Here is a 27,951-nt window from a genome sequence, read left to right on the forward strand (position 1 = left end):
ACTATGATGGGACAGCATCCCATTAGTTAGTCACCGTGGTTGTGCTGGTCCATCTGAACAAACAAGCATGTCTCATATAGAAGGTCATTTTGGAGGCGGTCCTCCAGCTTGCCCCAAACATTCCTGCAACTTGAGTTTGTGGAGCAACAGTTTACAGTTGTTCTAACATTAAGACCCTTTCCAAAATTCAGGGTTTAGGGCCCACTTTTTAATTGATTTCAATAATTTATTTTTAATTAATTTTTTTACATAAACTGGGGATCCAGCTTACAAAACCAGCAAAAACCGGAGTTCCACTGTAACAGAATCTTTAAACTAAAAAGAATGGAAAGAGCTTCAAAAGCAAACTGAATCCATTCTCAGTGTTATTTTCTAGCACTTAAATACAAATTCAGTTAACCTTCTTTTCACTGCCTCCTATATCATACCATCATTAAAATGTATGTTTTTTAATCTAATTTGGATTCTTACTGAAAATTAAACATTAACACTCAAAGAATTTCAATTTTTTAAACAGTAACACTTCAGAATAAAGCCTCTCACAGACAGACAGGGTTGTGTTCATGCGCGCGTGCTGTTTGATGTCAGAAGCAGGAGTCAGGAAATCACAGGCTGTCACGTGACGTGACTGGGCGGAGCTCTGCGTCTCCACGGGCCAATAGCACCGCAGCGTTGGTCTAACAGATCTATGGGAGGAAAAAAAAGGAACCCAGGAGAAGAGACGCGAATAACGGTGCACTCAACAACATTTATGGAGCCGATTCCCGGTTTTCCCCCGCGCGCGGGCCCGTGAAGAACGCCTGAACAAACGTTCATGCGGCTGGATGCGATGAAGGCGCTTCAGAGGTGAAGAAAACAAGCGGTCCTCCATTGTCTGCGTAGACACGAGAATGGCCTGGTTGTGGAAGGTAAGAGGGGCTCCACAGATATTTACTTCAGACGGGTTAAGGTGGTCGAATGGAGGTGATGGAGGAGGATCTTAACGGACGTGAGGCAGCATGTGCTGGAGATGCTCCACGGGCTCCATCCCTCCCTCTGTTGGTGTCTCCTGCGTGGATTAGTGTTCCACGGATACAAAAACAAACCCTGTTGCTTGCTGCAGGCGTCCACCATGCTCCTCCTGTGACATGGCCCGTTTCCCATGAGCCTCCTGCAGATGTTCTCCTCCCACGAGTCGCCTGTCAGGCGTTCTGCTCCCATGCAATTCTTGCTCAGGTGTTCTCCTCCCATGCTATGCTCCTCCTACTCAGGTGTTCTCCTCCCATGCTATGCTCCTCCTACTCAGGTGTTCTCCTCTCATGCGCCCCATAATCAGGTGTTCTCCTCCCACCTTCCTCCTGCTCAGGGCAGTAGTTGGCCATGCACACCACTCCCTCTCCCCTCAGTTGTTTACACAAAGTGTGTTAAAGTTATTGCAGCTTTTTCTGTTTTTAAGTGGCTTTAAATGTGTTCAAAGCTCAAAATGTGACTAAGAATGGATCTTTGAGGTGAGAAAGAGGGGAAAAATTTGTTTTTAGGGCTCACAATCGTTAAATGAGAGATGATTTTAGTGAGCAAACTGCTTTGGAAGTTCTTACAAACTGTTGAGGACTTTGCATAAAAGTGAAATTGTGTTTTCCAGGTGTTTGGTCATTCAAAACTTGTGATTGAAAGTTTTGAGAACTGCTACAGAATTCATGGTTTATCTCTTAATTTTACATTTCTATCATCCAAAGCTCCAAAGGTCCAAATAAAACATTCTCACTCATGACAAACAGGAAAATAAAAACCACAACTTTTCTAACTTTTTTCACGTTGAGTCACGCATGTTCCATTTCCATCGGTGTGATATGCGCAAAATGTACATAGCGGCCGTGTGACACGGCCTTTACAGCAAAAGTGTCAGTCTCCAGTCCTACATGCTGCTGTGGATCAGGTGGTTTTTGGCAAACAGGAAGCCCCAAAAGCTGGGGTAATTAAAAGAAGTGCATCATCAGCAAAGAATGACACCCCTGACCCATGAAAAGGTACAAAAAAAATAAATAAAAAAAATAATTTTAACTGTTTGCTATAATAGTTGAGCTTTCATAAAACACCCACAATGTTCTCCTTTGTACACTAAATAACCCCTAAGATGAGACAGTGCTGCCTCCTTCACTTCAGTCTGAGACGGTCCAACTTTACAACAGAAATGAACCCAGTCTGCTCTCCAGGGAGACATTTGGAAAAACAGACAGAAATTGTTGCTGCAGGAATTTATAAACATGCCTTTAAATTAGATGCCTTTTTTAAATTAGAACGATATTTAATCTCTGTAAAAAAGTGAGTTTTAGTCTGTAATTATCTTTGATTGGATTTGCAAACACTTTAAAGTTAGCTGGTTAAAGTTAAAATATGTGTTGGACTACTGAAAATCCCTTTAATATTGAATAATGATAAATATTGATTTGATTTTTTCTGACTGACAGCTAAATACGGATTTGACAGCAATTGTAAACAGTTGACATGAGAAAAGTGATGAATGATGTCTGTTCTCACACACTGACCCTACCAGATGACCTCAGAAACACTTTTATTTATGCTGTAATCCTTTAAAACCGCCTTGTTTTATTCAGCTGACACCTCAGCCTCCACAAATGTAACGCTGCTGTTTCCTGACACATTTGAAAGGTTTTTTTATGCTGCCTCACGGGTTAAACAATGTTTGCATTTTGACATGTTTTGTGTCACAAAACTGCCAAAAAAGTCTCATTTTGTTTGAAAACCTGAGATTTTCAGTTCAAGAACAGAGTAAGCAACCCTTGACCAATAAAGAAGAGGATCTGTGGAGTCACATAAAAATTAATTAAAAATTATGCAAAGAAATAGTCAATTTATCATAGTTGACTTTAGCAATCACAATAAAATAAATACAGTTCCTCCAGTTAAAGTGCTAAACTTTAACAAATAATAAACTTGAAATGGTATCAAATAGTGTGGTTAAACTGTCCTCTTCCCAGAAGTCTAATTTAGTGGAGGTTTCACTTTGGGTGCTGTCACTCATCTATTAATCTTTCTTGTTCCCATTTGGAAACAATCCTTCAGCAATATTTTGCTTTAAAAACTTGGTCACGCACTCGCCTGCTGGTTCATTCCCCTCTTGTTATCTGAGACTGCAGTTAATTTCACACTAGATTTGACACTGTAGTATGTTAATATATTCCAAAAACATGGAACAAAGAAAATATAATTACAAAGTGCTAACTGCTGAATGACTGAAGGAAATGTAATCTGGAAGTGGACAGGAGTAAATGAAGTGTAGCTTTAAATTAAATGATATCACTGCTGTTGATTTGAGTTGGTTTGGAAAAAAAAGCACATTGGTGAGAAAATGTTTGTAAGACTTTTGATTTGAATGAGGAAAATTAACGTTTTTGATCCTGAAATTCATGAATCTGATTCACCTTAATGGACAAACATCCACATTTAGCATTTTAACTAATGTAGGACAAATAATTCAACAGCTCACAGATTTTGTGGTAGCAATAGATAGAAATAGACTCATGGGAAAAATAGAAAAAAGGCATTAATGCTTCAACAGCTGCCCAAAGGTGGTTTAGTGCATCGTACCTACACAAACAGTTCAAGAAATTCTTCTTTTTAAGCTCCACCTTAAGGCCGTGTCACACAGCAACTATCTACATTTTGTACATTTTCCACGTATGAAATGTTGGTCTTCTGCGATGCATTTGTGATATGCGTAGTTCATTAGTGTTTCTTGCGTTAGGCGATGTGCGCAGATGTCCGTTGGTCGATGGTTTCAGCCGACAAGACTTTAGGTGAATTCGGTTTTGAGCTGTTCAAAATGTTTGGTTGGTTGAGAATTGAGCAGTTTATGCATATTTTACATAGTTTATACGCAATTATTACGTGAATCTTATGCAATCATGTGTGGTTTTTGTGAGACGCTTTGACAAATTTGTGTCTTTTCACAGCAGTTCCTCTTACGTGTGTCTATTGGACTTTTCACGCATGAATCACAGATGTATAACTTTTATATCGCGTATACGGCGCACGTATCATGTTAAAATGAAGTCATTGAAGCATGAATTACTAATAAATTGCATATAAACGGCGCAATACCCATGAACGGTTCATGTTTTAAGTTGGTTTACGTGTTCTTTACATTGTTTAGTTGTACTTTTTTCATGGTTTTATTGTGGTTCATCGTGATACATCTGTGAATATTTCACGTAAAAACCACAACTTTTCTCACTTTTTCCACGTTAATTCTCGCATGACCCATTTCCATCGGTGTGATATGCGCAAAATGTACATAGCGGCCGTGTGACACGACCTTTACAGCAAAAGTGTCAGTCTCCAGTCCTACATGCTGCTGTGGATCAGGTGGTTTTTGGCAAACAGGAAGCCCCAAAAGCTGGGGTAATTAAAAGAAGTGCATCATCAGCAAAGAATGACACCCCTGACCCATGAAAAGGTACCAAAAGAATCAATACAAAAAATAATTTTAACTGTTTGCTATAATAGTTGAGCTTTCATAAAACACCCACAATGTTCTCCTTTGTACACTAAATAACCCCTAAGATGAGACAGTGCTGCCTCCTTCACTTCAGTCTGAGACAGGCCAACTTTACAACAGAAATGAACCCAGTCTGCTCTCCAGGGAGACATTTTATCTCCCTGCCGACCGGGTTTAGAAGTTCACAGTGAATTGTATTGGAGGTGATTTTAAATGAACTTTATTGTTATATTTTATTTGAGATAAAAATTGCGCCCAATAGCAGGGGGCTGTTGAATCTTTGGCTCTAGAATGGCCTCACAGATGTCATTTAACTCACTTTTCCCTTCTTTGAGAGTTTGACTGTTCTTAGTGTTGAGGAACTCACTTCATAAATGGATCACAAAGCTAAAACACTGACTCCAAGTCAGGCCATACCAACACATCCTCTGAATTGTCCCTATTAATTGATCTAAAAACATTTCCCATCTCCAGGATATCAGCTCTTTGTTCATCCAAACAGGCCCTGATAAAACACTGAGTAGTTAGGAATATGAAAGGTCGTAAAATACTTTTTTCTTTGTGTTTATTTGATTCTATTAAAGAAATTTTGATAAGAATGACGGTACCGCGATTTAGCCGCAGCTACAGCTGTTTTTGGAAAAGTCCCGCCCCTTTAACTGTCTCCACCAATCATTCTTGGAGGCTTAATCGCACGTCATCAGTCTGACCAATCAGAAGTGGTTAAAGTCTTCACTTCCTTGTCCCGATTTAGCTCATAAAGTCTCTCGGTTCCAACAAAAATACCAGCTAAAGCTGGTTTTTGTCGAGGTTAAAGTGTTCCGTGGCTCATAAAAAGGTTGAAAAACACAGTTAGACTATGTAAAGTTTGAGTTAAAAACAGTTAAAGTCCCAGTCTGAGGAAAAGGTTGTTTTTGGTGTTTTTAACATGTTCTTGTGGCATTTGTCTGATAACGGAGAACATATTTAAAGAACATTAAGATCCAAATTGTATTTCTTAGTATTTCTTCAAATCACTGTGTGCGTGTGTGTGTGTGTGTGTGTGTGAGAGGGGGGGGGGTTCCACACCAACAGCCCCGCCCACTACTCAGAGGTGAATTTCTAATGAACTCCTGCCGCTCTGCAGAAACGTGGCTAAAAATGACATATTTGTTAATGAAAGACCGCTGGGAAGGTTTTACAATAAGATCAAAAGATGATCAGAGGGGAACTTTAACGCCTCAAACCAGTTCAGCTCAGATGAGAATGGCAGGTAAAGATAAATGACATGTAGGATCCTGTCAGATATCCTACAGACGTGCTATAACAATACCCTACAGCAGTGCTCCTCAATCATGTTTTGCCAGGCCCCCCCTAAAGAAAATGTTTCGCGCCCCCCTTAACCCCCCACCCCCCCATAACCCCCACCCCAGACACACACTCGCCATGGTGACAATATATTAGGTTAATATCTATAGAAATTGTGTAAGTATACCTAAAATTGTATCTTTTAACATGAACAAAAGAAAAAATCAATTTAAATCCACTTTCAACAAACACACAGAAACCCTGTTATAGTCTAAAAGAGAAGAAGCTTAAAGTGCCTGAATTAAAAAATCTGTTAGTCCTTATTTAAACTAGAAACATTTTATCCCACTAAACTATTTGATGTTGAGAAAAATAATTTAATCAATAAATGATATTAGATTTAAATTGATCTGATACATTAACACAGCAGCACCAATATATTTAACGTTTTTAGTCTGAAGAAATAGGTAAAAACATTGTGCTGATTTTATTTCTAAATGATGGATTGTTTGTTTATGATCTCATAAAGTGCAGCTGTTTTCCTGCATTACCTGCTGTCTGTATGTCAAATACTGACACCAACTAAACCACAGGCAGACAAAGAAGACATTTATGGAAAATAAAGACACGTCATCAAAATGTCTACAATAACTCGTGAAGAATGACATTATTAGCATGAGCTGAGGAATCTAAAGGCACGTGGTGATCCTGGTGTTGGGCAACAGGCAGGGCTTGCAGCTCTCCATGTGCCCCGGTCAACCTGGCAGCCTGAGCCCACTACCCCTCCCCTTTCGTTCTCACACACGCGTGTGACAGGAGACGAGAACGCTTAGCTGCAAGGACGGCAGTTCACAGGTTTCAGGCTGTTAAAAACTCTGTGATTTAACAGACAATAGGAACTGAATAGTGGTGCAGATTGTTTTCCCCCGCCCCCACGTTAAATTTGCGCACCGGACAAATGCCCGTATTACCTGTGCCTAAAACCACCACTACCCCCCCCCCCCCCCCCCCCCCCCCCCCCTGTCATCGCATCGCACCCCCCAATACAACACAAGGAAGCTGTGAACGGCTGTTTGTGTTTTTATTTCAGGTATTTTGTCAAAAGCAGTTTGTGCCACTTTTTGAACTCAAACTTCTCAAACATCTTTTTGTTTACATATTTTGTGTTTTAACAGAAAATCATATTTTTTTATTTTACTTGCAGGTTTGTATTCTAACAAATTCATATAATGTTTTATTAAACATTTACGTTGTTTTTCATATTTTCTTTTTACAGTTTTCCTTTAAAGGAAAATGTACAGATCCTAAGCATTAGGCTTGATATATCGATCGCTGTCATGACCCCGCCCCTCAGGTTTTGCTACGCTGCTGCATAGGGCTGTATATCCTTACTGTTGCTGCCGGAGCACGCTCAGAGCCTGAGGCTCAGTTTGGCCGGAGAAAGGTGCAGGCCAGAAAGGTCAAAGCATTTCTAAATGCAGTGGTCGGCTCCAGAGCTTCCACTTTTACCCTGACCTCAAAGAGGAACCACGCCTGCATGTTCTGCCTCGGCCATTTATGTTTCACTGTTGCGCCTGAGCCTGATCATCAGGAAAACGCCACAGGGCAAACGTTACAGGACCTAAAGGTCTGCTGCAGACCTTTACCGGAAACCACAGCGTTCCCTCAGAGAAGTGCACGGAGACCAGGCGTCGCTAGCTCAAGTCTGTTTTGGTGGTTATGCTGACACTTGAATAGATGTATGTCCAATTAGGCCCCGAGCAGTGAATCTGAGAGACCCACAAACAGACTGCTGATCTTACAGTCAATGATGAATTCAGGCTCTGATGTGTGGTGTTCTGGGAGGGGTTGTGGGATTGATGGCTCTTCGTGAAGTTCTCCTTTGTCTCGGGTTGGGAGGCAGACTGATAAAAAGCTGCCTGACTGAGTTCTGGAAAAAGTTTAAACCTGGAGAAAGTTTTTTTTTTTACAATTGAACTGTCACCAGAACTGGTATTAAGTTTTCCCCTTAGTTTTTTTTTTTTTTTGGATCTCTTTTTCTTTATGTATTGGGGAACAGTAGCTGACGTTTGAAAGTGGACTAAGTTAATACCTTTTCTCTTTTTCCCCCCTTTGGAGGAGGAAAAATGTTAATCCCTCCCGCCACCCCACACAGCGAAACCATAAGCCAAACCAGCGAAAAATTAAGCCAAAAACATTCAACTTTAACACCATATCAAAATCTTAAACATTCCTGCTGCTAGAGACTAGAAAAAACTAAATAAAGGATCGTTTATTTTGTAAGAACAATAATATATGTGCAAAAAGAAACACAAAGTTGTGTTAACTGCGATGTGCCTGCTTTTCACAATGAGGTTACAGGTTTGTTACTGCAACTCTCAAGTCCTGCTCAATATTGAGCCTAGCTCTGTTCTTTGTTTTCAAAGTGGCAACAGCAGAAAATCTCCCAAAGATAAGACGTAGAATGGAAGCAGAATGCCCCCAGCCTCTGCCCATGAGTGGATGCTCCCTCTCCACACCCAGCAGAATTCAGGGAGTGTCTGTGATGTAAACCTCATCCTCAGGGTGGAGTCCGACATGAATTCAATGAACTGATCCTCCTCAGCAGAGCTCAAATCAGCAGGTGCTGCTGTGTTAAATGGATCTGTCAGCCAGTGGTATTGAGCTATGTTGTCTAGGAAAGATTTCAGAAAGAATCCTCGCAGGTAAAGACATACACAAAATTATTTTAGGTATAACAAATAACATAGTTGAACTGAACCGTTTCGGTACGGCAGTTTCGGATCGGTTCACTTCTGTACCGTTTTGGTACTTTTTTCTCCCACATATGCATTGTAACGACCCAGCTGCTTTGTCACTCGTAGCGGGGAAACGAGAGCCGAGCTGCTAATGAACTAGCTGCGTTGACTGTCCTTGCCCCCCCATACTCCACACACCCTCAAACAGTCTCGGAGAGAAAGTAGATAGAGAAATAGATTACTCCACCTCCATTCCAGCATTACAACCCATTTATTATGAACACTCAAACAGCGTAACAACATGAACCTCACTTCTCTTCACAGCTCTCTCAGTCATGGTGAAGGAGTCAACACACAAGGTTTCACACTTCCCATGAGTCTTAGTGGCTATAGGTGGGGCTCACCCCCAGGTCGCCAATGTATTAACTTTGCACGAGGCGGAAGTAATGTTAGCTGTGGGTTTTTACCTCTATTAGGTGATGGACAGTAAGCACGTCAACATATGGCTAATGCAGACACGAGCCCAGAGATGAGGACCCCCCCCCCCCATCTCCTTACTCTCTTCTGTGTGGGGGGAACACTTTGGCTTTTTTGTCAGCATCCATGAACGGAAAAGACAATTGGATAAGTCTGTGTGTTGACATGGGCTGCACAGTGGCGCAGTGGTTAGCGCTCTTGCCTCACAGCAGGAAGGCCCCCGGTTCAAGTCCCGGCTGGGGGACATGAAAAACACAACATCAATGGGGGACCTTTCTGTGTGGAGTTTGCATGTTCTCCCCGTGCATGCGTGGGTTTTCTCCGGGATCTCCGGCTTCCTCCCACCGTCCAAAAACATGCTTCATAGGTTGATTGACAACTCTACATTGTCCATAGGTGTGAGTGTGAGAGTGAATGGATGTGTGATTGAGGATATTCTACCCTGCGACAGACTGGCGACCAGTCCAGGGTATCCCTTGCCTACGCCCAAGTGGCCGGGATAGGCTCCGGCAACCCCCCGAAAGGGAATAAACGGTTAAGAAAATGGATGGATGGATGTGTGTTGACATTGTTACACAAAGATAGTGTACGCCACAGTAACACATCTAATCTCTTAACAAACTTAAAACGGCATCAGAGACTGTAACAATCGGGTGTACAAGAAAAAAACGTGCAAGTTAAAATGTTTTTTTTAGGACAGTGTTAAGTATCCAAAGTTTTTGGTTCCTGGCAGCCAATAGTTTTTAGGGCTGAAACGATTCCTCGAGTTACTCGATTACAAAAATTCCTCAAGGCAAAAACTCTGCCTCGAAGCCTCGTTAAATTCCTGACGCGCACTATACGCGCGGCGCAGGGATTTGATTGTGTCACACGGACCGTTTATTCACACGGACCTTTTGAATTTAGTTGGCGCGATGGCGGAGAATAGATCTATAAATAAACGGCAGAAATAGTCTAAAGTGGGGGATCATTACACACTTAATAAAGAAGAGAACAAGGTGCAGTGTCTCTACTGCAAAATAGAGCTGGCATACCACAACAGCACATCTTCCATGATTCAGCATCTGAAGAGAAGACATCTGCGTGACCGCTGGAACCCCGACGCCTTAGGCGCGGGACCCGCACGTGCCGCCGGCAGCGAGCGAGTGGCGGCATCAGCCGCTCCGCGGCCCCTCCGCGGCGACCAGCACGGGTCGCCTCGGCGGGCGGTGAGAGCCCCTAGCTGCTGTGGTATATTGTGATAGACAGCAGTAATAACCACCGCCACCAATAGATGGTGCTGTCGGCCGGTATATGCCATGAGGAGTTTCAGAGTAAAGTACATGTAAAAGCTCTTGCACCGAAAGCTGTGTCCCTGTCGTCTGTCCTAATTAAGAGACCCGCTGATAGCACCCACGCTAAGGTAACTCGGAGCAACATCATATAAAGCCACAACATGGTGTCAGAAGTGCTAGCTGTCGTGTGAGAGGGAGACTGCAGCCGAGTCACGCAAGTGAGCTAGCTTAAATTAGCATAGTTCACCGTTGCTGAAAACATGGAGCAGTTCAAACCGCCATCGCCGCTGCTGCTCACCGGCAATCTGTCAGAAACTTGGCGCAGGTGGGAACAAAGATTCCAGTTGTACATGACTGCAACAGGTGCGTTGGAAAAAGATGAAAAGGTTAAAATAGCCATTCTTCTTCACACCATCGGCGAGGAAGCTTTAGAAGTGTACAACACACTTGCTATTACCCCAGCCGGAGACGCACTTACGATGGAGGACATTCTGAAAGCATTCAAAGACTACTGTAGCCCACAAAAGAATGTTGTATTTGAGCGCCATCAGTTCTGGTCACACCCAATGATGTCAGGAATATCAGTGGACAGATATGTCACAGAGCTCCGTCAAAAAAGCAAAAATTGTGAGTTTGGAGCTGATGAGGAAGGCATGATCAGGGATAAATTGGTGTTCAGCATAAATGACACAAGACTGAAAGAGAGACTGCTTCGGGAGAATGACCTCACTCTTCGTAAAGCATTAGAAATATGCAGATCAGCAGAGGTGGCCAAAGCACAGATCCAGGTCATGCAGTCAACACCTGTCACCCACGACACAGCAGTGGATACGTTGAAGAAAGCTCAAGGACACAATAAATCAGTACATGGCAAACACAGAACGAGCAGCAACAAGCAAGTGGTTTGCACCAAATGTGGTAATAAGCACGAGCCTCGACAGTGTCCAGCTTATGGAGCAACGTGTCACAAGTGTGGAAAAAATAATCACTTTTCCAAGGTATGCAGAACAAATGCAGAGAAAAAAGGCTACTTCAAGAAAAACATGAACAACATTGAGACTGAAGTTGACTCATTGTACATAGGCATGGTGCGGAGTGATGATGGTGACATAGATGGTAGTTGGAATGAAACTGTGAACATTGAAGGCATGCAAGTTACTTTCAAACTTGACACAGGTGCGGATGCAAATGTACTGCCCAAGTCAGTTTATGCAAAGCTACCTGGTGCTCCTCAATTACAGCCCACAAAGACTGTCCTCATAGCTTTTGGTGGAACCCGCATACACCCAGATGGTGTAGTTTCTCTTGAATGTGAAACAAGGAAGTGTAAAGCTGTGTGTGACTTTCTGGTGTCCAGCCATGCAGATAAGTCGATCCTAGGTGGAAAAGCTTGTGAACAGCTGCACCTGGTGAAACGAATTGGGACAATCGCAGCAGCAAAGTCTCCACAGCCAACCAAACCACCAGCAACCAAGGAAGAGCTCATTGAGAAGTACGCAGAGGTCTTCACAGGCTTGGGTGAGTTTCCTGGAGTTCACCACATACACATAGACCCAAACGTCACACCTGTGATTCATGCATGCAGAAATGTTCCACTGTCCATAATGGAGCCACTGAAAAAGACACTGAAAGACTTACAAGACAGAAATGTTATAAAGCCAGTCAAGGAGCCCACAGATTGGGTAAATAGTCTGGTTGCAACACAGAAAAAGAATGGAACACTAAGGGTGTGTTTGGACCCTTGTGACCTTAACCAAGCAGTAAAACGCCAGCACTATTCTATCCCCACACATGAGGATGTTCGTAGTAAACTGGCAGGAAAATCAATCTTCACCATTCTGGATGAAAAAGATGGTTACTGGCAGATCAAACTGGACGAGCCATCTTCTAAGCTCTGCACATTTAACACACCTTGGGGCCGGTTTCGTTTCCTCCGGCTCCCATTTGGCATTAAGTCTGCCAGTGAGGTTTTTCAACAAAAGAACTGTGAGACTTTTGGTGACATCCCTGGTGTATTTATCATCGCAGATGACATGATCATAGCAGCAACTTCAGAGCGCGAGCATGATGAAATCCTGCAAAAGGTAATGGAGAGAGCGAAAACAGCAAATGTGAAGTTTAACAAGGACAAAATTCAATTCAAAGTAGACACAGTGAAATACATGGGTCACATCATAACTGCAGCAGGCCAGAAAGCAGACGACACAAAGATTAAAGCCATTATTGACATGCCAACTCCAGAGGATAAACAAAGTCTCCAGCGTCTTCTGGGAATGGTAAAATTCTTGGCACAGTACATCCCAAATGAAGCGTCGGTTACTGCACCTTTGAGGCAGTTACTAAAGAAGGACACTGTGTGGCAGTGGCAACCACACCACACAGCTGCGTTAAGCACACTGAAGACGGCGCTAACTCAAGCTCCAGTTCTGAGATTCTATGACCAAACTAAATCCTTGACTCTACAAGCAGACTCTTCAAAAGATGGACTGGGTGCTTGCCTGCTACAGGATGGACAACCTGTATGTTATGCGTCACGAGCACTCACGGACACAGAAAAGAGATACGCCCAAATTGAAAAAGAGCTGCTTGCCATTGTGTTTGCTACCAAAAGATTCCACCAGTATGTCTATGGAAGACCAGTGACTGTGCAGTCTGATCACAAGCCTCTTGAAGCGATCATGCGCAAACCGCTGTCCAAAGCACCAGCCAGATTGCAAGGAATGCTGTTACAGCTGCAAAGGTATGAACTCACTGTCACATACACGCCCGGCAAACACATGTTCATAGCCGATGCCCTCTCTCGTGCTACAGCAACCAGTGGCAATGACGCCACAAGTGAAAATGGCTGCGATGAGAGAGTTGTGTATGCATTAGAGGCTACAGAGGCACTGAGTGAAGACACACTCAATAGACTGAGAACAGCAGTTGCAACAGACAGTGAACTACAAGCTGTGTGTGAAAAACACATTCATGGGTGGCCAGCTAAACGTAAAAGTTTAGACAGAGCACTATATTGCTATTGGCCCATGCGACACAACATCAGCATTCACAAAGGCATAGTCATGGTAGGAGACAAGATCGTGATACCACAGAACTTCCGACAAACTATCCTGGAAAAACTGCACATGGCTCATCAAGGTATACAGCGCACGAAAGCTAAAGCAAGAAAAGTGCTATACTGGCCTGGTATGTCCATTGATATAGAGACTATGATTCAAAAATGTGAACAGTGCCAGCAAATGCAACCAAAGAATCAGGCGGAGCCACTTGTTCCACACATGATTCCGGAGCTGCCGTGGATGAAAATTGGAGCAGATATTTTCGAGCTGGAGGGTCAGCCGTATCTGCTGTTAATTGATTACCTGACCAAATACCCGGAGGTTCTCAACTTACCAGACAAAACAGCTTACTCTGTCATTCAAAAGATGAAGTCAGTGTTTGCAAGACATGGGATTCCCAAAGAAATAGTGAGCGACCATGTCCCATTTGCCAGCTATGAGATGAAATCATTCGCAGATGCTTGGGAGATTAAGCTCACTCATTCCAGCCCTGGTTTTCCCTCTTCAAACGGAATGGCGGAGCGAGCCATTAAGACTGTCAAACATGCACTAAAGAAAGCAATCCAGACCGGCACTGATCCACATCTAGTGATGTTATCACTGAGAAACACTCCAGTTACTGGATTGAACTTGTCACCCGCACAAATGTTGATGGGACGAGTCCTGCGCAGCACCCTGCCATGTTCTAGTAATGTGTTGAGACAGTCAACTCCACAAAACGTGCCAGAAAAACTACGAGACATGCAATCAAAGCAAAAGTTGAACTTTGACAAGCGTGCAAGACCACTACCTGTTCTATCTCCTGGTGACACTGTGCATATGCAAACCCGCCGCGGTTGGGAGCCAGCAGTCATCGTTCATCAAAGAGAGGAACCACGCTCCTACACCGTGCGAACACCATCAGGTAATACTCTCAGGAGGAACAGAAGGCATCTGAGGAAAACACACTCAAGTTTGTTTAAGGACACAACTCTGAATTTGGACTCGGATGGACTATTATCTCAAAACCCAGAGTCAGTTGATCCACCAGCATGTGATTCCCCACAGAAATCATCTTCAGAGAGTATGGAAAACACAGCACCGTACTTCACACGCAGTGGTCGAGCAGTCATACGTCCTGCCAGATACAGAGACTAGTTAATGTGACAGTTTTGTGTTCATACTGTTGCTTTGATTTGTTTAATGGTTACGTAAAAGAAAAGAGTATGTTCGTTTTGAAACATTGTAAGAAATAAGTTAAATGTTTTTATGTCGAAGTTTCAGACTACTGCACTAAGATGCACATTGTTAAATGTAAGGTTGTTTACAATCTGAATTTGCCTAGCCATTATGTTAAGAGCATAAGACCGTCTAATGTTCAAATTATTTAGAGGGTGCTTTTGTGTTTAAACAACTGTTGAAGATGTTATGACTAACATGTCTTGGGAAAAGAGGGATGTGGTATATTGTGATAGACAGCAGTAATAACCACCGCCACCAATAGATGGTGCTGTCGGCCGGTATATGCCATGAGGAGTTTCAGAGTAAAGTACATGTAAAAGCTCTTGCACCGAAAGCTGTGTCCCTGTCGTCTGTCCTAATTAAGAGACCCGCTGATAGCACCCACGCTAAGGTAACTCGGAGCAACATCATATAAAGCCACAACAGCTGCGATATTCAGGCGACCGGGCCTGCTTTGAACACTCTAATTTTTTCAAAGTAAACGCTTCGGACCCCGCGAGACACTCAGCTAAGAGCTTCGAGGGGGCGCCGAGAGGCAGGGGCTGGGACAGGCGGTAGCTCGCCTTTCGGCGGACCGCGAGGCTTCTTTAAGCATTGCAAAAATAACAAAAGCATTATTTTTACACAAAATATAAACAATAATAATGATCAAATATGTTTTTCTTATTCTTTTATTTTTAATAGCCTTCCATTTTGGTGTTGTGCCACCCTTTCAAAGTCTTCTGCCCACCCCCCATACAAAATGTTCTAGCTCCGCAACTTCACAAGACCAACTTAAAAACACCAAAAGTAACATTTGCATCAGAGCGGATCTTTAAAATCAAATGCTTGTTCATTTTACAACCAAATAATTTTTGTTATGCATTATTTGTTTTGGTTGTTCAAAAACACACAAATCGTTTTGTCCGATTACTCGATTAATCGATCGATTAAGTGCTAGATTAATCGATTACAAAAAGAATCGATAGCTGCAGCCCTAATTGTTTTTCTTATTTTATTAAGCAGATCCCCTAAATAGGTCATTTTTATTTATTGTTATGTAAAACCAATAAATGCATTTTGTAAGTCATTTTTCTCTGCCTTTTTGTACCGAAGAAATACCGAAAATAGATAGATAGATAAAAACTTTAATCTCCCAAGGGAGAAATTCAGGTGTCCAGCAGCAAACACACACAAACACACACAATAAATAACAATAAAATAATAGTTCATAAAATAGCAGTTCATATCAGGCAGATTTGTTAAACAGCAGTACCGAACCGAAATGTACCGAACCGAGCCCCATGAAATTCTGAACCGAACCGAATTGAGATTTTAGCGTATCTTTAAACCCCTACAACTGAATGATCCTTTATACAAAGTATAAAAATATAAATTGAATATAAATGAAAGTATAAATATATTAAATAAAGGGTCATTAACTTTGAATTCATTCACTGTGGGGCGCTCCCCCCAGGGAGGATCTTCTACAGGGCCGAAGGCAGATCTTCCTTCGGGGTTGACTTCCCCGTTAGAAGTGTAGTTTAAAAAGATATGTAAAAATGTTATAATGGAATTTTTTTTGGTATTTGAAATATATGGGAATGGTTGTGATGTGTTCAAACGTGTTTGAAATTATGATCTGAAAAAGTAAAACTATGGCTTTTGCAGGTTAAAATGGGCGACAATATCCCCATGTCTCCTTTATTAATGTAGGTTTTTCTTTTATTTTAAACATTGACTGTATATGAGAACTGGACCCGTGAGTGTGACGTCATCCATAGCTCCAAAAAAATTAAGTGAATTCAGTCGCCATTTTTTCATGATTCGGATGCTGGAGCCACTCACCAATCAGCTTGGTGGTGGAGGTCCACACCCCTTCCACTGAAAGCGGGCAAATAAACGTTTCAAACATCGGCATGAGACCACATACATTTATCGAGGTATCTGATTGGCCAATTTATATCTTATGTCTTAATTTATATCTTATATCTTCAATAACTTACAATACAGAAACAATATAAGGGATGATCAAATTCATGTTAAAAAAAAAGGTATCAGCGCAAGAATGGTTATTCTAACCAATAGAATGACTGAGCTCTATAGTAGTCTATGGGATTTTGGCTTCTTGGACCCAGCAGGTACCTCCTATTTGGAAAGCCAGGGGGGAGGAGTCACTCAGTGCAGTTCTCCTATACAGTCCATGGATATAAAAGATATCATCTGCTCCCTCCTAGAGTTCAGGGTATGTTCAGTATGTGTAAAAGCTTTACTGTTGCAATCCAGTAGATGTTCTGTGTCTGAGGGACTTTCTTCCAGGAAAACATCAGTGGTTTGCAGCATCTGGGTAATTGAACGTAATTGATTGCTGAAAATGAATCTTTAAAATAACATTTTTACACTTTGTTTTATTGTATGTCACATTAATTCATCTAAAAGGCTTATTTATGGCATAATGATTGTGGTATCCAACTAACAACACATCATTAACTAGTTGAAAATCTCAAAATAAATTATTGATGAAATGCCTGAAAAACTGACTTTTAAAACTTGTTACCGTTTTTTTATCATTCCAGAACAGCATAGATCAGCTTCTTTCGTTTCGTCTTTTCTTTTACCGTAAATAAAACCGATGAGTAAAATCTGGTTCTGTTATACATAACATAAGTTTGAATATCCAAGATATTAAAGAGCCAATCCCTCACTCCTTTTGCTAATAATACATTTATTGCAGTTTTTTTAAAGCAGACATTTACATTTAAAAATGAGTTTGATTACATTCCAGTCCATTACATCTTTAGTCTTAAGTCTTAAAGGCCAGCGACAATATTCCCATTTATACAAATTTCTAATCAGCCGGTCACATGGCAGCAATTCAATGCATTTATACATGTAGACATGGTCCAGACGATATGCTGCAGTTTAAACTGAGCATCAGAATGAGGAAGAAAGGGGATTTTTAGTGACTTTGAATGTGACATGGTTGTTGGTGCCAGATGGGCTGGTCTGAGTGTGTCAGAAACTGATGATCTACTGGGATTTTCACCCACAACCAACTGGGTTTACAAAGAATGGTCTGAAAAAGAGGAAATATGCAGTGAGTGGGCGGGTGGAAATTAGGGCTGTAAGAAAAAAATCGAAAATATCGCGATAGTTCATTTTGCGATACTTGTATCGATTCAAAATGCTGCCAGGACGATATTTATTTAATTATTTCTGAGCGTCCTTCAGCGCCTGACTCTTGTTGTCCACTTCACCCTCTGACCGCTAGTTGGCAGCAGAGAACACAGAGCCTCTTTGAGCAGCTTTCAAAACAACAGGAAGACTGCAGCCAGAGGCAGCTTGTTTCATTTTTACTTGGGATGGATACCAAACAGAAACTCTGAGCCATGTTGCTGTCAGTAACATATAAAAACGTGGATTGCTGTGCTTTTTAGTTGCTCAGATAAATAAGATAGACAATGAAGCACGGCAGCGGCTAATAGGCTAATGCGCTTAGCATCGGCTAAAATGCTATCGGGCCAAAGTTCTGCAGAACATCCCAGCAGCAGATTGTAGTTTAGCGACCTGATGGATCAGAGGGATGTGTACAACGCTCTGAAAAAAGGCCGACATCGTGGCGAGGAGCGTTACTGGTTTACTTCCACGTGTGATATGCGTGGCTACAAAGGTGCAGCAGAGCAGATATGCAAACGAAGCATCTTTGTCACATTAAAGCAACTTTCCTTCATTCTGTCATTTTCTCTCATCATCAAACTTTATTGATTCTGGAGAGAATCAGTGTCCCCCCCCCCCCCCCCCCCCCCCCTAATTTTTGAAGCACCATTCAGGCTCCTGAACTGTTAAAAGTATTGGAGAAGCTACATTAAGCAATGTTGAAAATAAACAGCATTTTATTCCCCCAATAGAAACTTATTGGTTAAGGCTCATTCATTCTTTGTTTTTTCTTATACTGAAAGATATTTTGTTGTGGAAATCAGACAATGTTGACTGTTCCCTTTCTATATTTTAACTTACCAAAATAAAAGCACTATGAATTTGCTTTGGTAAACGCAACTTAGATATGAGATACAGTTGCAGTGCTTAACATTATGATCATTAAATAAACTGAATTTGACCATTATATTACAGTGGACGACATTAAAAAGATTTTTCATAGTAATCTTTAAAAAAAAGAAGAAAGAAAATATGTTTTGGTAAATTATCGGGATACGTATCGCATCGCTGGGCGTGTATTGGGATACGTATCGTATCGCCAGACTCTTGCCAATACACACTTCTAGTGGAAATGCCTTGTTGGTGCCAAAGGTCAGAGGAGAATGGCCAGACTGGTACCAGCTGATAGAAAGAGAATTCCTGAATGCAGTCTGCAGTCCCAGGTGTGGCTCAACGTGAGCCACACCTGGGACTGCAGACTGCATTCAGGGTAAGTTTGGAGAGAAAGACAACAGGAACTCAAAGAACTACTGTTTGCAACACACAACGCCTGTTACAATGAAGTCTTAAGCTAAACGAGCAGGTGCACTGATTCCTCCATCCGTCCTTCTAAACCATAAATTGCCGGGAGTTCAAATGCAAAGAGAAAATCGGGAGACAAACAGCAACAGCAACTGCTTGCATTTGAGATGTAAACAAAACCATATGCCTGCACCCTGCTGGCATTTACCCGAACTCTGTTGCATGCAGGATACGGATTACTGACTCCGATTAAAACAACAGTTAACCATATGCACAAAGACTGCTCGGCTGCTTTATAGTGATTTATCAGTTACAAAGGCGGCCAGAAGCCCCATAAAGGTTTTATAGATTGACTTTATGGGGCTTTGATTTTAGTATGAGCACCTGTAATTACCTCAGATTGATGATTCTCCGCGGCTTCATGAAGAGCAGTGAGTTTGAAGGAATTTCGGTTTTAACTACTTGTAAAAGATGTTCTGTTTTTTCTCCGAAGGTGTTTGTCAGCATTCTTTCTCTGGTTCGTTGAACTCAGTTTGGATAAAACCGTCAGATGCTGCATTTAATTACTGCAGTTAAATCAGTGGAGGAAAAAAGTTTTTACAGTGCAGCTAGTCATGCATTTAATGACTCAGTCTGTCAGACTCAGTCTGTCAGATTTGAATAGCTAAATATTCTGCCAGTTAAATACGTGTGTGTGTGTGTGTGTAGAATTAGGTAAAAAAATCAGTCTCTTGGCTTTGTTTTATATCTTTTATAATGGAAGATGTTTCATTTCTTCTGCAGGAGGCAGAAAATATACTGGCTTCTTCTGCTTTGAAATGTGATAAAACTTTCAACCACAAGGGGGCAAAATCTGGTGCTTTTGTGTGCTTGTCCGAAGTCTGGATAAATATTGCATATTGTTGTTGTCAGGACAATGCGTTCTGTGTCCTGATTGGTTGTTGACCTTGTCAATCAATCATGTGGCTTGTTTTCTAAGTAGAATGCAGTCAGTGTGCCACATTTACATAAATCTTTGATCGTGATCAAGTCTTTGTTTTCATTCTGTAAAACTGGACTTATTTTTCTATGAAGGTCTAGAAATGTCAGAGAAAACTCTATAAAATGTGTCGTGAGGAATGTTACAGCCTTTAAAATCTTAAAAATCCCCCATATAGGTTATTTTTAGAACGTAACCCCCACGATATATGAAGGAGAGCTGTGGAACAAATTTGCCGTGGCCCTGGCTAACAACAACTGCAAGAAGCTGATGTTGAACAAAAAGAGTGCTGGTGGAACTTGGAAGAACGGACTTCTGTTTGTATTTGATTAAATATCAAAAGTAAATTGTTTGCATTTATGTCTTGAACAAGTGGAAACCCAATGGCTTCTGGATTGAAACGTCTGCAAAAATGCGACTGAAGACATGTAGAGTTCATAAATAAAGCCTTAGTCTCATGCACCGGTACGGTTCAACCCCCATACAAGTGCTGCACGTTTTTGGGTTGGCCGGGGTTGACTGTAGAGAGGAGGGGGTATATCTTCCAAGGAGCGCAGGTGTGTCTTACACTTCCCTGTAGGCTCACGCGTCCACTTTATTTAGATGGACCGTACCATTGTTGTGCGTGTGGTGAGTGTATCGTGAAATATTTGTGAGGGTAATGTAAGTTACACACACTTAAGGCATACGGGTGATTCTTAAACACAGCACTCTTCATGTAGTGTTCCAGTCGTTAGTGTGGTGCATGTACTGGCTCCTTACTGACTGCGTGCAGTGCTACATGCACGGGCTGTGCACGTGTTACCTAAGTGCTTGTAACAGCAAGGCTGCGCACTAGAATCTATTAATGGATCTGAATCGATCCAAGCTTAATAAATCAGTAATTGATCCATAAAAGTAGAGATAGATATTTTATGCCTTTCTTTTTCCGGTGAGCTAACGCAAAACAGGCTTTGCTTTGATCCATGGATTTCCAAAGATTACGGCTGGATAGCCGTAGGTATCACTAGGTATTTTACAGCGCTAATGTTAGGTTGGGGATGTGAAGGGCTGTGAGCTAGCGGGAGAGCATGTAAGCAGATGGGTGATGGGATGTGGGGTTTGCCTTGCTCTGTGCCCACAACTCAGAGGTGTATTTGTAATGAACTTTTGTCGCTCTGCAGAAACTATGTCTTAGAGACCAACACAGGTTTTTGGATTTTGGCTAAAAATGTCAGAATCATCATGAAAAGACCACTTTGAAAATAAAGCAACAGAGGTTCAGAGTGGGACTTTAATGAGTTTGCTGTCTTAATTTGAAACATCATTGCATTCTACATTTAGTTCTAATACTTAAAAGATATGATTTGAAACATTAAACTGGGTTTTGATGCAATGTCAACACAGTCACCTCAGATGTGATGTGCAACATGCAGAACCAAAGATAACGTTTGTCTTAATGAAGCATTTGTCGTTGAAGACCTACAAACTTGGCACAGCTCCTTAGTTTCCACCTGGAGCCCGTGGAAGGCTTTGGTAAACCAAAGTTACTGTTTGAAAGTTATATGCTACAAGTTTCCCACTTTGTCATGATTATGTGAAGTAGAAATGTAATTGACTCAAAACAGTCTAGATTCCTTCAGAATGATCATCAGAAAAAAATGAACAAAAAAGTATAAGCTGCAGACTTGTGTGTTAAAGCAAACGCAGCACAAACACACTGAGCCGGCATGTTGCTCCAGGCTTAAAGAAACTCTTATCATTGCAGGACCACGACAGACCAGGACAGTTTTGAGCTCAGACTTATTGGAATTAGTGAACATCTGACTGAGCACCGCACAGACTGAACCAGGACACAAAGTTGCCAAGACACTAGATCACTGCTGGTCAGATGACACCGTCCGGCCCTGATGGCTTCCTGTAGGAGCCAGTTGGCTGCTGAGATGCAGTTTGGGATTGGCAAACATCAGATGGACATGCTGTGTTTGTGCCTGCTGCCTCACTTGCTGTTTAAGCGTGAATGCTTCAGAAAACGAAAAAGCATTATTTAGAAGTGCAAACTTATTATTGTTGCAGCATGATCCCATTGAAACTTGTAGCCGGGAGCCTTTCACTAAACCCTTATTCTTACCAACTACTCTAGGACATAGAACAAGACAACAAAAAGAGAAGAAACCTGAGCTTTTATTGCTAATGATAATTTACCAACAAATTAGATAACCATCATCTACATGTCTTGGAAAACTCTTTCAATGGAATGAGTTTTCAGCTTTGATACATAGGTGTCCATATAATGTGCTGGTGTGTGGCCATCGGTCCTTTTTAGAGTCAATTGATGTATTTTGGTCTAGAAAATAAAAAATGTTATGTCCACAAAAGTAGACCTCAGGTTCTTGGAGGCTGACATGCCGTTCAGTCCAGGTTTAAAAAGTAAAAACGTGAATTCTATAAAGCTGCATTGTTCCTTATGGACATGATAATGAAAGCACAGCCTGACAAAAGGGTGAAAAATGTTTAAACTTCAGAAGGTTTTTAAAGACTGAGAGCAGCCAATCAGAAAAAAAACAAACTATTATAGACCCTTTTGATATGTAAAACTTTATTCTGTCATGTCATTCATTCTTTTGAACGATAATTACTAATGTAATTATTAAACTATTTTAATCTAAGGTAATAATTGCTGTGAAAAGACTTATTCACAGCAATTTTCCTGTTTCTCTTTTTTTCTTTATTATAGTATCTTCCACCTTTTTTTCTGCTTGACTTCTACAATTTTTCAGCTATTTTAACCATCCAAATTATAACATGTTCATCTCTTTCAGCTTTTTCCAGCTATGACTTGTAGTCCTTCAAATCCTTAAACATATTCCAGGATTTCCAGGATTTTTGCCTCCATTGAAATCCATGGGGAATCCTTGCTGCAGAAGCTCGCTGGTTCAATACCCGGCTCTGGCATTTTTCACAAAAATATCTTTTGTTACTGTGCTGTTTTTGCTTTTTCATTTATGGTCAACTTTGATCATTTCTTTATTTCTTTTTGTGCCAATTATGACCCTTTAAGTTTCATTTTCATTCAGAAATATAGCATTCAACCCTGCATTTTCTTCGTTTTGTGGTGTATTCACTTTAGTTTGTAACATTGTGGCGAGGTAAAAGATTCAAATGATTTACACCACCATGGAGTTTTTTTTCCAATCTTAAACAGTTAAGAAAAAAACCCAAACAAACATCAGGTCCAGATGTTTACAACATCAAAAAACAGTATGAACACTTTTCTGAGCGATCCAAAAATTATTCTCAACCAACATCTTTATAAATGATAACGTTCCTTATTTTACAGTTTATCACAACAGCAAGACAGTAGAAAAGACATGAGTGATTTTAAGGTTGACTTTAACCTGTTGGGTGAATCTGATCATTTTGAAGACTAGAATGCAGAATAGAAAGAGAGAAGAGAATCTAAGCAGGAGGAGATGAGACATGAGGAGGTGACACCAGAGGAAGTTAGGCTTTGGACTTTGTTTCTTTGAAACAAACTTTTGTTTCATCGTCTGGACTTAAACAAACGCTAAGAGGTGAACTGACTTCTCAGGTTCTCCTGAAGACGTCCGTCAAAACCTGTCAGGTTTGTGAAAGAAACACAACCGTTGCTGATAACAGAAGAACCTAAGAAGTCAGTTAATAATACAGACACTATGAACGTTATTGAACTGTTAAGACGTGAACCTTCCCCCTGAAATGATGCTGTCTTTAACTTCTCATAACATTCGGTATATAAACCCCTTTCCTCCACTGCCGCAGAGCGAGGTCGGTGGGCGCGGGCTCTGTAGTCGTTACCATGACAACTCGACGGCCCACTTATCAAATGGTCCGCTTTTTGTAAAAAAAAAAAAAGGTTTTAAACCTTTAAATATAACAAGATTAAAGTACTAAATTGTAAATAAATGAATTATTTATTTATTTTGTAAGTCACCATGCAAGCAGGATAATGCCCCTCAAGGTGTCCGTTATCAAAAATACATGGACTTTGCAGAAGAACCCGTTTTATCCGGTCAGGTCTCTGCGTTGTCATGTAATCTACAATTACAGGCACCTTGTCAAGCATTATCCCTAACATTATGATTGTACATTAAAGCTCAACTTACGTTTTTAAAAGAATTAAAAATAACACGCTTATTTTTCTGTAATTTACGACGGAGTTTTTGGGCCACCAAAAAATAAGTAATATTACGAGATTTAAAGTCGTAAACTTACGACTTTTTTTCATACATTTAGATTAAAGTCGAAGTGAGCACTTAGTGCTGCAAGTGAATGCTGCGCAGCAGCAGAGCAGACCGACTAAACTCAGATAAACAGGTAATCTGAATGTTTATTGATAATGTTACAAATGTTTGGAAACTCATTTGTTTGATTTACAGTTTTTTAATGTTTTTCTCATTGATGGATGGCTTGCAGGATCTCTGCAGCCCGTTGATGAAGACCCTTGCAGCTGTTTGATCCTTTCTTCCTCCCGGAAAGACACAAACCCCTCCAAGTCTGTGTTGTCACAAGAACGGGCAGAAGGCCAGTTCCAACTGCAGCAGGTTTATTAGCACAGCTAAAAGTCCACAAGGCTAAATCAGGTTCAGCTAGGCAGGGGTCAAAAACAAGGATGGGAGCATCACAGAGAAAACAGTAGTCAGGATCCAGGTGAGATTCGGGGCAGGCGGCTGACAAACAAAGTCAGAGACAAAACATGGTCAGGAAACTGAAGATCAGGTCCATATTTAACGCCCGGTAATGAAGGCAGAATGGCACAAACAATACTTCGCACTGAGTGAGGCTCAGTGTACTTCTTGAGTGTATGGCATCCAGGAAGTGTGCGCTGGGGTTGCTGGGAGATGAACTGCAAATTGAAACCAGGAGATGGTTCCCGCCAGAGGGGGAGACAGAGTCCTGACTTCTGATGTGTGAGGCTTCCGTCTGGAGAGACCCAGTTTTTGGCCTTTTCAACGTTCTAATGCTATTTTCATTCATCTTTGATGTTTCTTGTGCGAATGTCAGTTATACATGATGTAAGGTGACAAATGGACTTCTGGGTACATGAATGAAAAAGTAGTGGTCCTCTACACTCAGACGTGTGTCTGAGCTCCTTACTTATATATAAAACTCCACATTACAGACACCGAACCCCGGTTAAACTAACAAGAATTGGCTTTTGAGCCGCCAAAAGATTCAGAATTCTTTCTTTTTGAAACCTATCTGGAGACAAAGCTTCACAAAAGGCTCCACATCTTTCATATTCGAGCATTCGACAACTTTGGTGTTTTTTCTCGTTCATTTATGATTTTATTCTCAGAAATGCATGACTTTTTTCTCGTTAATTTACGTGTTTCTAAAGTCGTTAATTTACGACTTTATTTTTGTATTTTAACAGTTATGACTTTCTAAATTTAGGACTTTAAAGAAAATCACTTTTAACTGTCCCTAGTAATAAATAATCACAATTAACTCAATAATTTAGCATCCTTATTTTAAATATTCCGCATAAAGAGAAGAATTGAATCTGAAAAGGAGTTTTTGCTTCAACATAATGGTAAACATTATGGTGAGAAACGTGACTGTTATTTCTCTACCTGAAGTGGTGACCGGGATGAACACCATCCACTCGGATCCATTTGACTGAGTTTGCTGGATTACACTTGGCAAACCCCTCCCTGCACATTGTGCGCTTGGCAAAGCCTGAGAGCTTTTATTCTTGGCTGCGGCTCGCTGCCTGTTGGCACGAGGGTGACCCAAAGCCCCAGAAGAGACAGAGCAGCAGAGGCCATGTATTTGGAAAGTTCGGCTCCCCTCAGTGTTGCATGAGGCTTACAAATGCTGCCCAAAACCACAGTGAGAGGATGAGGAGGGCGGCTGGAGTTAGAGGTCTGAGTTCAAACATACTACTAACAGAAAGGAACATTTCAAGTGTTGCCTTTCTGTAGCAGCCTCAAGCAAATCAATGAATCCATTTTTATCTCCATGCTGCCTGTGTTTATCACCTTTAGTTGCTCTCCTGCTTGTGGGAAAATAAATTATTTTGCAGCTTATCTAAGTAATGTTCCACAGATCCATGTAACCCTGTTTAACCTGGAAGATGTGTCATATTTGAGTTAAACCTGTTTTAAAAAACCCCTATCTCATTAGTAGGAACCAAACTTTCCGTAAAAACCCAGTGTAAATAACTTGGTCCTCGTTTCCAGCCCTGCAGTGGATCATCATTCCACTAGGGGCAGTAGAAGAGCTTTTCCGGCTCATTTCAAAATGGCTGCTTCCTTGAAACACTTTTGGTGGGGAATGTTTTTTTTTTTTTTATAAAATGTTCAAAACTTTATAGTGAGACTTATGACAGACTATTGGGGCAGCCATAAAAGAAAACCATACATGAATATAAGGGAAAGGAATCATACAATTATGAGAAAAAAGTGATATGATGATTTTCACAATAAATTATTATTATTATGATCATGACTTATAATTACCTGAAAACAAAGTTGTACATTTAAAAAAAAAGTAAAGCAGATTTAGCGAAATTTCTGAGCTTGTGATGTCTCCGATTTCTCTGAATTGTTTGCAGCATTTAACCAATAATGTTCAATTGTCCCTGTTAAAAGATTTAAAAAGCTAAATGAAACACTTTATTTCTGAAAAAGCCTGACTTTTTTCTTGTAACATTATGACTTTCTAAGAATAAAATTATGAATTTTTTCAGAAGTTGTAAAAAATTTTTTTGTAATTGTAAAACTTTAATATTGTTACATTTCACCATTTTTCTTATAATTGAATGACTTCATTCTCTTTTGCTTGTCTAATTCTCTTTTATGGTGGCAATGATACTCTGTTTTAATACGTAATTTTTTTTCTTTTCAAAATTTTATTTATGAGCATTGAGAAAGTTATAAAACAGTACTTTTAAATTCACTTGGGGCCAATTTTGGACCCATGACTTATATCTCCATTCTCAACAATTCTTTTATTTTTTCAATAATAAAACTTAGTATCTAACAAGACACAAAACAAGGAACAGTGGATGCATTATTAGGGAGGGAGGGAAACAAAGAACAAAAAAAAAAACCCTTCATCTTGGTGATCAATATAAGCCAGACATATTAATTACCTCCATTTGTTGTAAATGATTAACATAGAATATCCATTATAACCATATCTTTAAAAATGTGGGCAATTCCATCCGAAGTGAGTAGGTTAGTCTTTCCATCTGACAGATTTCATTTACAATGTCTATCCAATTGTCCAAGCTGGGTACAGTGGGGAGGAGCCAGTGTCTTTTCACTGCTTTTTTACCAGCGGTTATTAATATTCTGAATACATTTTCATTGGTAGGTGGGAGTTGTGTCTTACTTTAAATCAGACTAGTAAAATCACAGGGTATTGTCTTATTAAATATAGATTCAATGTGTTTATGTATTTCCTTCCAAAAGTGGCTTCCACTTCTCCACTCTGCCTCTAGCATTTGTTTTGATCTCCATTGCCATGTTTCTTTTGTTTGGGTGTAATAAAAAACCTCATCAAACATTTCCATTGAAATTCTCTCCATCCATGTGAATATGTACATTTCCAGACTGATATACAGCAATCTCTCCTTTCTTCATCTGTCATATTTGTGTTGCTTTCTTTCTCTATCTGTAAAAATCATTTTTCCCTAAGTTTTTATTATCCCTTAAGTGTTTGGAATTCTTTCATTATTCCCTTGTCGAGTAAAGAGTGATATGTGTTTAACCTTTGTATTGTCCAGTAGCGAAATCTTGTGTCTAACTGGTTAGGCTTGAAATCATGGTCGTATGCGCACCATCTTACAATTCTTAAGTTATAGTCTAGTCTGTATTCCTCCTTTATTTGGGACCAGATTTTCAATTGTGTCACTATCTATGGGTTTTCAATTTCTTCCAGGGTTTCCTCTATGTTTTTGTTTCCCATGAGCGCCTGTAAGGGGGGGTCTGAAACGAAAGTAATTCAATGTCTT

The 27,951-nt window shown here is 40.7% G+C and overlaps 1 protein-coding gene and 1 long non-coding RNA gene across 3 annotated transcripts in view; both read left to right on the forward strand.

The window, feature by feature from the left end:
* Nucleotides 1–595: 595 nt before the first annotated feature.
* Nucleotides 596–27,951, forward strand: part of st6galnac3 (ST6 (alpha-N-acetyl-neuraminyl-2,3-beta-galactosyl-1,3)-N-acetylgalactosaminide alpha-2,6-sialyltransferase 3) — a 110,664-nt gene continuing 83,308 nt past the window's right edge. Inside the window, exon 1 of one of the 2 annotated variants that reach the window (XM_023964749.2) lies at nt 596–908. In XM_023964749.2, coding sequence (XP_023820517.1) covers nt 891–908 — 18 coding nt within the window. In that variant the 5' untranslated portion in view covers nt 596–890. The remainder of the gene's footprint in view (nt 909–27,951) is intronic. The other variant, XM_078933981.1, reaches the window with a different exon arrangement.
* On the forward strand, nt 6,839–14,888 carry LOC144986848 (uncharacterized). The gene is made up of 2 exons (XR_013650706.1): nt 6,839–10,402; nt 11,632–14,888. It is a non-coding gene; the product is annotated as an uncharacterized LOC144986848 (long non-coding RNA).

Source organism: Oryzias latipes, chromosome 17 (assembly GCF_053564925.1).
Source record: "Oryzias latipes strain Hd-rR chromosome 17, Olatipes_Hd-rR_3.1".
Classification (NCBI taxonomy): Eukaryota; Metazoa; Chordata; class Actinopteri; order Beloniformes; family Adrianichthyidae; genus Oryzias; species Oryzias latipes.